We start from the raw sequence: 10,502 nt of genomic DNA, 5'->3' as shown, positions 1-10,502 counted from the left end.
ACCAACACTTCCACGGAAAGCAATTACAGCTTAATTAAACTAAACTTGAAAACACTTTTCCAATTTGTATGTGGGAGGAAACAATCATCTTCAGAAATATTCTCCTCTTCTGCCTTTCATCCCCTTCAGTTAATTTTTGTTCATTTTCTGCGCCCATCCATCATCACACCGACAAAAATCTGAGGCTGCAGGAACCGGGGTCAGTTAGAGGTTGTATTGGAACACGCTGCCAGCTTGCATTGCTTTCCCAGGCTTTTAAAGCAGGCCGTGTATGGGTTATAGGATTACATTAAAGGTCTTTTATTTACAGTGTTATTTCATCTGTTCTTAGTTGTTAACGCTTTGAATGCTTCCAGCTCTGTAAGAACATTGTTTAGGATTTCAGGTAAGGTGACTAGCTTGAGAAATGCTGTGAACTGCTCAGTTGAAATTATCCTGTGCAGAAATAAGCGTTAGTGGCTATTCTGAGCTTTCGGTGGGCTAACAAGGACGCCGAGCTCGTTATTTGCCCAGCACAGCTGCAACAGGCACGTGTCGTTCAGCGCCCTCCCCCCGGTCCCTAACGGCTTCGCCGCAGCTGTGCTGCGTTAACGAGGGGCGGCGACACAGGATCGTGCGCGCCCGCGGGACCGGGACCGGCCCACACCGCTCGGCTGGAGCCCCGGCCCGGCCCGGTTGTGCGGGAAGGACCGGGGCTGCGGGATCCCCCCCGGGGCTGCGGGACCCCCCCCGGCCCCGCGGGATCGGGTACGCGCGGAGGCGGCCGCTCCATCCACCTCAGGGCCGCGCGACCGGCGGTGAGCGAGCGCGGGAGCTGCAGGTGAGCCCGGAATCAGCGCGGCGGGAAAGAAGCGGGATGAGCGGCGCTGTGTGAGGAAATGGCGGTGACGTCGCTTGGTGTGGCGGTGACGTCGCTTGGTGTGGCGCCGTTGGAACAAAGGGCGGCGCGCTGGGACAGGTGCGGCGGGCGGGAGGACACAAGATGGCGCCCGGAGCCAAGGTTTGGGGGCGGTCGGACATGGGGGGGGCGGCCGCTCCGCGTCACAAAACGCCCGTTTTTGGGGAAGGGTGGTTGGATTATAAGTCTGGAAGACAACAGGGTTGGGTTAAAGTCAGGAAGAAAGTAAAGGCTGGCGAGCGATACCAGTCGTACTCTTTGTTCTGGGTTTTCTGCAGTACTTAAGTTGTGGCTGGATTTCTGCTGCACAGCACTGAGGGTGGAAAGAAATGGTAACAGGAGCAGCATAGATGGAACAAATTAAATATGGGTGGCAGTTCTTTCAGACGGCCGTCCCTCCGAATTGTGGAGGATCGGGCTGTGGCGTTGAGGCCTCCACCAGAACAAAAGGTCACGGGCTGGTTTGGTCTCAGCCTTAATCATAATGTGACTGTTGTGAAAAAAAATGGTACTAGTTACACTTTCCCCAACTGTGCTCAACAAATCCTTTTAAGCATCAATGTATCAAAAACCTCCATGTTCCTGAGTTGGAAAATGAGCCGTTTCCCGCTCTCGGTGTTCTGGTTTGGCTGGGGAGTTACGGTCCCGCCGGGTCCTGTGCCGGGTCCTGTGCCGGGTCCTGTGCCGGGTCCGGCATTGTGGTGCACAGAGTGGATAAGGGGGCCGTTCGGGGTGCTGTGAGGGGGGACCCCGGTGCGCAGAGGGGTTGTCCCCCGCAGCCGTGCTGCTCGGCAGCCGGAGCTGCAGGACAAGGGGGACATGTGGAGCTGCGGGTGTCTTCCCAAGTCATCTGTGTGTGGTGGAGCCCGTTTTCCTGGAGACGGCTCAACATAAATCCCTCATTTTGCTTTGCTTGTGCGCATGGCTTTTTCTTTACCTGTTCAACTGTCTTTATCTGAACCCCAAGTTTTCTGTCTTCTACCCTTCCAATTCTCTTCCCCCTCCCATGATGCGAGCAGCTTAATCTACAGCATCGGGTTATCACACGGTCTATGCGGTGATGCTGCTGTGAGGCCTTTCAACTTCCCTTTGGATGCGCTGGCCAGAGATCAGGGATGTTTCTCTCCACAGTTCATAGTGCACTTAACAAAGGCTGTTTCTGTCCATGTGTTAGTTTCTAGCATCTTCTGGAGCTCCAGGTTATGGAATAAAACAGAAATCGTTGGTGGTAATTAATTCTTCCTGACCATCGTGTTATTTCCAGTTTGCCTAAGTGATGTGGTTGTTACGATACAGCTGTTGAAGATCTTCTGCAGAGCACAGAGCACCACTGAGAACGGTCTCTGTCGTTTGAGGAAACAAGGCTTCTTCCTCAATCTTGGCATCAAAGTTCACTCTGGGCTTGTTTCTAACACTTGTGTTCCCTCTGCTTGTTTTGACTAAGTGTAGAAACAGGATACGCAAGAAAAGAAAGGTCATGTGAATATATTCTATAGATACAGTTAAGGTATGCGCACGTAATTTTGGTGCTGCACAAAGACTGCGGTTCATGGCCTGGAGGTTGTTTAAAGTGATCCTACTTCTGCTAGTTTGTTTGCAGCCCATTAGCTTTGCATAATGGAGAACAAATGTATTCTTTGATGTGAAAGTCAAGAACAACACTGCAGTATCACATTACTTTTAAAGGCGTTCAGCAGACAAACGTACTATTTGTTATGGTGCAGGGATGAGATAAAGAAGTAGAAGTACGGTGTTAATACCTGTTGTTTAGTGGTGTCGAGTGAGCATTTGGCAGTGCTGAGACAGGTCGGGCCGGGGGCACCAGGTTCCTGGAGGGGTCTCGGTGGGCTCCTGGTTCTCATCTGCACAGCTTTAGCTGCCAGACACACATGTTGGACTCCGCATGGCTTCTGCACACCTTAAATAATCTCTCTTTAATTGCAGCATGTAAAATTAAATTTTGGTTCAGGGAACTGAGAGCCTTTTAGTTTTGGTCAGCTTGTCAAAACCTATGAGAGAAGTTCTGTAAGGAAGGGGTGCACATTCCAAGCCCTGCAAAAATGAGAGTTAATTTACCAGTAACGAACTCCCAGCTCTGTTCTGTCACTGCTGGGCTGTTTAATTGAAAGGAGGCACTAGTGTCACCTCGTTGTCCTCGGGCGGCAGGGACAGCGAGTGTGTGCTGGTCAGTGACAGCAAGGGATGGGCTTTGCAGCCGATTCCCACTGCAGAATTGTTTGTCTAGGAGCAACTCAGAGTTGAAACATTTTTGGTAATGAAAATATGGTGGAGTTGCTACAAAACCAAAACCGAACCACACTGTGCAAACCCCCGGGGTTTGGGAAGCTGTTCATACAGCTCCACTCCAACGCACAGATCTTGAAGAACCTTTTGTTCTTGGCTGGTTTAGTGTGAGACACGAGCTGCTCTCCTCGGCCTGGGTTCAGTGCAATTGCTGCAGCTCCATGGGCTTTGCTGTAACCTGTATATGTACCAGACGAGGTGGACAGAGGATTGGGCTGTTTGTCTTTACAGAACAGATGTGGTTTCTCTGACAAGAATGACACAACTTGCAGTTTAACAGTATTTGTTAAAGAAAAACTGAAGCTTTTTTTAGTAAAGATTTAAAAGTATTTTATTGATTGTTGTCCTATAAAATCATAGAAGTCTTTAATCCCTGAAGAACTGTGTCTGAAAACTGGAAAATGCCTTTAAAAAAAATTACAGCATTTTTGGAAAAACTAGATATGAAAAATATATACAATGTATTAAAAAAATCTGAATAACAATCTCTGGATTTATACATTCAGTTGTGTTAAACATCTGCCTGTGTACAATAAAATTTGTTAAAAATTTATAAGCAGTATTTTCACTATGTTAAATAAGGTTTTTGTTCAATTTACAGTTTCTCTCATTACTACTTTATCAGTCCACTTATAAATTAATTTACAAGGCTGTATAACCACTGTCAAGACCACCAAGGTAAGTACTTTGGTACAAAATTATTGCTATCCTAATATCTTTTAAATTGTTACAGAGATAGATCTTTATAAACATCCAATTCATTCACAAATCAACATATTACAGTATATAAAACATACAGCCCCTTTAAAAAAGACAGGGAATGGAACAAAGCCGAGTCTTGTATAAGTGTTTCCCTCACTTGCACTGAACACGTGTTCTACCTGCCGAGGTGGCAGCTGGTCCTTAGGAAGGGGAAGGTGTTTGGAATACAGACTGTCACAGCTGTATACAGAGAAGATGCACTGAAATTTACGTTGTGTTGGGTGTGTTGTGTTCACACCTTAAGTGGTTGTTTTTTGCTGTGGAATTGCAAAGCTGAATGGCAGCGTGCGGGGCAGCGGGAGGCCCAGCGCTGTCACAGCCGGGACTGGTCCCATCGCCTGCTGTCTGCTCCAGCTGAGAACACCTGGCACCTTAACCAACATCTACAGCTCAATCGTCTCCTTATTTTTCCTGTGGATGGAGCACGATGCTAACAGCTGCTGAAGATGGAGGTGAACTGCAGTTCAGTTGAACCTTCTGGCTCCAGAAAGGAAGTGATCAATCTCCTCTAGTACAGGAGAGCAGAGACACTAAGAACAAAACCCAGAACAATGTATTTCATGTATTCTGCAGCCCCATCAAAACTCTTGCTCTGAAGCAATGACTTAACATGAAGACCTAGTTAAACACAAGGGAAACAGGAACAAAATAGACACATTTCCAGCTGTTATACTCCTTTAAAATACCTCTGCTGAAATGGATTTTAAAATGGGCTAATGAACATTGCCTGTTCTGCAGAGTTGGGTACCTCTTTCTTGCTTTCAGAAACCCTTTCACGCTGCAGCACAAAGAGGAGAACAAGTCGGAGCTGCCTGAATGGGAATGGCGCGGTCCTGGAGCGCCACGGGAGGCACCACTCTGGCCCTGCTCTGTGTCCTGCTCTGCTCTGCACCCCGCTCTGTGTCCTGCCCCGCTCTGGCCCCGCTCTGCGCCCCACTCTGCGGCTGCTGCCGGCTTGGCTGGCATGGGTTAGAGAGCCGATTACTTCTTATGAAGCGTGGCCCTGGGTCTGTGCTGGACAGGCAGGCCTTTCTCAGTTACAGGCTTGGCTATTCTCACTCAGGTTACACACAGGTTTTGACACAGTGCCTAAGAAACTGGTTAAAATCTGCTGCTGGTTGCGCCCAGGTCTCAGTTCAGAGCTCTCAAAATGCAAAACGATAGGATGAGTATGTGAGTATCAGTGCTCTGCCACTGGGTTCTTCGCGCTGGTGCCCCAGGTCTCCCCGCGAGCGCTGTGTGCGGGCGGCCGTGCCCGCTGCCAGCCGTCGGTGCAAATGCTGGGGTGCAGGATGGAGGAGCAGGATGCGGCTACACGTTGGTTTCAAGTCCCAGTAAGCGTCCCATCCGTTCCATGTTCTTGTCAAGCGTGGCCCGACACGTGATTTCTTTAGCGCACTCCATGGGAAACCAGCCTCTTTCGCCATCCCGCAGCCGTTCCCCTTCGTACCAGCCTGCAGGGGAACAGAGCGGAGTAACAAACCTTTTCAAGTCATGGCAAAGGTACTTTGTCAGAACTCTGTGCGGTGCACTTAGTCCTCATGTACATGCTACGTTCACCTCTGTAGTGAACAAGGTACCAGATTAAGGAAGGTTCAGCAGATTGGTTTTTCATATGGCCAGAACAAAACAGTATGCAAAAAAATAAATACTATATGAAACAAGTGTGATACATTTTTGTATTGTAATTCAAATATATTGTTTGAAATAATATAAAGAATATAATATAATTGCAATCTGCAGGAAGCCATGCAGCACAGGTGACAGGATCTTTGATTTCATTTGCAATGTAGAATTGACATTGTAAAAGAGGACTTAGTGCATCAAGCATCCCTGCGGCTGGAGGTATCGGTCAAATCATGTGTGTGTCCAGGCAGAAAACCATTTTAACCTCAGGGAAGCTGCTGCTGTAGAAAACTTGAGCACAGCCGTGTGCCAGCCCCGTACTCAGCAGGCAGGGACACAGTGCGGGACATGGGTAATTATGTCCATTTCTCCTACTCAGACAAACTTATTAAAACCTCTGAGCTCTGTGTTTTTTAGGCAAAATTCAGTTTCGTATTTGTGGACATTCACATGCCAAAGCAGCCAGCACACACCTGCTGCAGCTCTTCACCTGTATGGATTGTATCACCTGAGAGGCGATGCGAGACTGCCCCTCTGCGGCCGGGGCAGAGCCCGCCCCGCACAAACCCCACACAGACGCTCGGTTTTTCTTGGCACTCAACCTTTGTTCATGGCATGGCCAGCGCCATTTGCAAGCATGTTTTTCTAGCTGGATTCACCCGCAGGGCTCACAGATGGTTATTAACAGCAAAATTTCCACTCACCGTCATTGACTTTTTGATAAACCAAAACGACGTCCGCAACTTGAAGAGAGAGTTCATCGGACTGCTTCGCTGTGTAAGTTCTGATGATCTCCACCTGAGTCAAAGCTGTGGGAGAAACGAGCCAGGCTGAATTAAACAATTCATCTTAGCTTTTATTAAAATATATATGTCATTTATTCTAAAAATTTCCATTCTAGAATATACACCCCTCAAAAAAACCCAAAGGATGCAGGAAATCATGCAAATGGCTCCATACCTGATAATCACACGAAAATGTGCGATAAACATATATGAGATAAATATACACGGGATAAGCATACACAGGATAAACACACATGGGATAAACACAAGGGAACGGGCTTTGCAGTTCTGGTTAACAGACCGAAACAACCGACAACGGGTGTTAAAGGCTGCGAAGGGCGTGCGGAACAGCCCCCGCGCGCTGCCCGCCCCGCTCAGCCCCCGGCACTTACTGGTGCGGTCCCGGTCCCTGTTGGTGTCCGGCGCGGCCCGGTCCTGCCCCAGCGCCGTCACCCACCGCGCTCTGTCGCTCCTGCAAAGCAAACACACAGCTCAGCTCCCCAGCTCGTGCTCTCCGTCGGCTCCAGGCTGCTCCCCCGCTGAGATTATGGAAGTTTTTCCTGCTTTGGATACAGACGACCCAAAACTTCCTTTCTCCTCTCTCAAAATATGCCCAGAAGTTTGATACTACTTCTAGTAATAGATTATTCAGACATATTAAACTATTTTAAACATGGTCAATTAGGAAAAAACAAAGCTTATATGCATTGGATCTACCAGCTTCATGGCTCATATACCTTTAATTTTAATTATTTTTAAGTAACGCAGATAAACTTCTCCACTAGTGTCTGTAACTCATACTTCTTAGTAGCCTTATTAAAACCCAAACCTATCATCTAATGTACAAAGCATCTGACAAATGTAATACAACAATTGTAATATACAGTACCACGGGCTGCCTGTAAGAACCTGTAACATGCACTTAGCATGAAAAAACCACCAAAGCAAAACGAACCAGGCAAAGCAAACCACGGGCGCACCGCACTGTCACACATCTGAGGTTCTGAGCACTACATGATAAATCACAGAGTGCAAATCACGGACAACTGATTTTGGGAGGGAGTGGAACAAGCTAAAGGAAAAAGAAAACTAATCCTCGATCCCCTATAAATGGCTGAGCTGTAACACGTTAATGACTGAAACTTTGAATTCCTGCAAATAAAATTTGAACTTGATTCCCAACCCAAACATTTCAGAAAAAAACCCAGATTTTCTCACGTTTGCTGAAGGGCTTTGCTGTCAGAACCGTCAGAATCACACGAGGGAGCTGCAGGGTAGGATTCTTTGATTCCCCTTCCCGAAGCTAAAGGTTTGTTGCTATCTTTGGATAACTTCAGTTTTTAACTAGAGTAACATCTGCATTGTGCCGAGCCCCCTTTTTGTCAAAATTCAGAAGCACGTGAACGCAGCAGCAGGTTCGGTTTGGGAACAGCCCGCGGGGGCTGCAGCCGCCTCGGGAATGGGACGGTGCCCGTGGCGTCCTGCTCCAACGCGTCATCGCCCGCCCGCACCAGGCACTGAGCATCCGAGGGGAAATGTCCCACGCACTACTCTGAGTACTAATACATGTACAGTTTAGTGGCATTTAGTGAGAAAATGGGGTTTAAAAAAAACAAAATCCCCAATACATATTCTTTCTCCAAGATGAAACACCCGCCCATCCTCCCGACACCTGATACCTGCTGTCTCCTGCCAGCGGCCAGAACTACAACACGAGCTACTTCAGACATTTCGGTCATTCAAAGTGGGTGGTACTAAACTTGTGCTTCAACCAGAACAAGAAAGTCCATGTACAGTTTTGTACGAGCTTGACTTTCTGGCCTTTTGTTAGGAACCGAGGTTATTTAGACTCCTCTTTTCCTTTCCTTGCAACCGTTCTTAACAGGAAAACTACATTTCTCTCAGACAGCTCTAAGAAAAACGGACTAAGGCCAGACCATCTCCACGTTTAAATACATATTTCTTCATCATCTGTTTATAGCATGCATTTTGTGCCTTATTCACAGGGCAATATAAGGCTCCTGGCCTAACACAGAGACTTCTGTCCTTGGGAACCACACAGCACGTGAAGTGACAAACACCAGCAAACTGTGCTAGACTAATACTCTATAAATAATAAATAATGATAATAAATAATACTCTATAGTAAATAAGAATACTCTATACAAATAGGTAAGTTTCAAATAAAGTCATTTTCCGGATCTGTTCCTCTGAGTGGCAATCTGCCAGACTGCTATTTATATTACAAACAGTATAGAGCAAATCAATAATAAATCTGCAGAACAAACTGTCTTTTGATAAGAAGCCCAGACAACTAAAAATGCACTGCATTTTTTCCCAATAAAAATGCATTTCCAAACAAGTCTGAATCATCTTGCTTTATAACGAGATCTTTAATAGAAATCATTCATGATCTGTAGTTTCTTTCAGGGTTATTCTAAACTTTGAAAGCAAACCCAAAACCATTAAGTTTTTCCAGGCTGGGCTGTCTGGAGGACTCTGCTCCGCGTCCTGCACCCCAACACACAGAACCTTTCAGTTGGGGCACGGGCAGCGCCACAACAAGACGCCTGTTGTTGCTGTTCCCAGCGCAGAGCGCTCCAAGCGGCACCGGGACCAGGGGCACGTCCGTCCCAGCACCGGGGGCACGTCTGTCCCGCGCAGCACCTCCCAGCTTGTCAGGGCTGCTCCCACCCTGCCCCGTCCAACCGTCCTGTTCTAATTAATAACTCACTAATGGCTGCTCCGGGACAAGAGCATTCTGCACCCAGACCCCAACAACGTTTGCCTGCTACCACCGTTCTGCCTGTTTCCTCCTGATCCCACGCTCTACAGACAACATGGTGTGAACCCAAACTGCTGAAAGAACTGACCATCAGAACAAGATGCTTCAAACCAACGAGGAACAAACCAGCACAGAACCACAGAACCCCCATCGCATTTCAGTCATTTACAACCTAAGTGATATTATGGTTTAAAAAAAATAAAGGAAATGAAAGTTGTGCCACATAACGCACATGTTAAACACAATCTAACGAGGACCTATTGCCAGATGGATGGTTCTTAGTGATAATCTGAACTACAAAAAAGACCTGAGCATCTGAGTCATCCCTGGGGTTTGTTGTAGCAGGAATACAATGTCTTTTAAATACTTGTCTAAGACACCTGGGAACTGCAGTGCAGCCCCAGGTCGCTATGGAGTTCCTTCCAGAACCCCTCGGAATCCCCAGAAACCCAAACCACTTGAGTACCTGTCCTGAAGCCCTTGTTTGCCTCACCAGTAACAACCAGAGAGGATCCAGCAACCCGATTGGGGGCCTGGCGATCTCTATGGCATTGCAATTCTTGGCCGTAAGAGCCAAAATAGTAGCACATTGTAACAGATACCCCAGTTTCTAGAATTGCAGCACACCAGCTCAATTTTCCATCATTCCCGCGCCAGAGAAGCAGTCGGGTGCACTCACTGCGTGTCCGCGCCCAGGAGTAGCTCCACGCTGTCCCCGGCGTGGTTGCTGCGCACCAGCAGCCGGAAGAGCTGGGCCGTGCCGTGGCCCTGCCGCGTGGCCGAGGACAGCGCGGCCGGGGCCAGCGCCGGGGCCAGCGCCGGGACGTTCCGCGCCGGAGACAGCGCCGCAGCGTTCCGCGCCGGAGCCAGCGCCGCGTCCTCGGCGCACGCCTGCACCGCCAGCTGCTCCCGCAGCGCGTAGTCCGTGACGTTGTAACTGTCCTCGCTGCAACAAAGACAGGAGGAAAAAAGGTCAATGTTTGATGTTCCACTAAGTACGTCTGGAAGCAAACTCGAGTCGCAGAACCCACTTCTTACTGTGCAGCATGGCACAACTCTCCTGACACCTCAGATCTGCATCTTTTCCATTTGTTTTCAAAGCTACCAATTTTCCAAAATATAAATGATGTCAGTTTTTAAAGCCTGCAAAATTTCATTTAGTGACTCAGTTAAATTACTTTGGTGTCCTTGACAGGGTGTCAGTTCAACTTCACTCCATTAAATCTGAAAGCAGGCACAGTGGTTGTATAGAATTGTGCTCTTTTTTTTCTTCTGTAGCTTCAAATGAACAACTGACCTTAATTTTAGAATTTTATAGGGAAAAAAAGTAGTTTCCTTTCCC

The 10,502-nt window shown here is 47.8% G+C and overlaps 1 protein-coding gene across 1 annotated transcript in view; it reads right to left on the bottom strand.

Moving 5' to 3' along the window:
* Positions 1-5,275: 5,275 nt before the first annotated feature.
* ARHGEF26 (Rho guanine nucleotide exchange factor 26) overlaps positions 5,276-10,502 on the bottom strand; it is a gene marked incomplete at both ends in the record, with an annotated part of 36,635 nt that continues 31,408 nt past the window's right edge. The window contains 4 exons of the mRNA XM_080349994.1: positions 5,276-5,418; positions 6,295-6,399; positions 6,768-6,847; positions 9,840-10,106. Coding sequence (XP_080206120.1) covers positions 5,276-5,418; positions 6,295-6,399; positions 6,768-6,847; positions 9,840-10,106 — 595 coding nt within the window. The remainder of the gene's footprint in view (positions 5,419-6,294; positions 6,400-6,767; positions 6,848-9,839; positions 10,107-10,502) is intronic.

This window comes from Nesoenas mayeri, assembly GCF_963082525.1.
Source record: "Nesoenas mayeri genome assembly, chromosome: 9".
Classification (NCBI taxonomy): domain Eukaryota; kingdom Metazoa; phylum Chordata; class Aves; order Columbiformes; family Columbidae; genus Nesoenas; species Nesoenas mayeri.
Note: the sequence above shows the minus strand (reverse complement) of the source record. Positions and strands in the feature narration are given on the sequence as shown.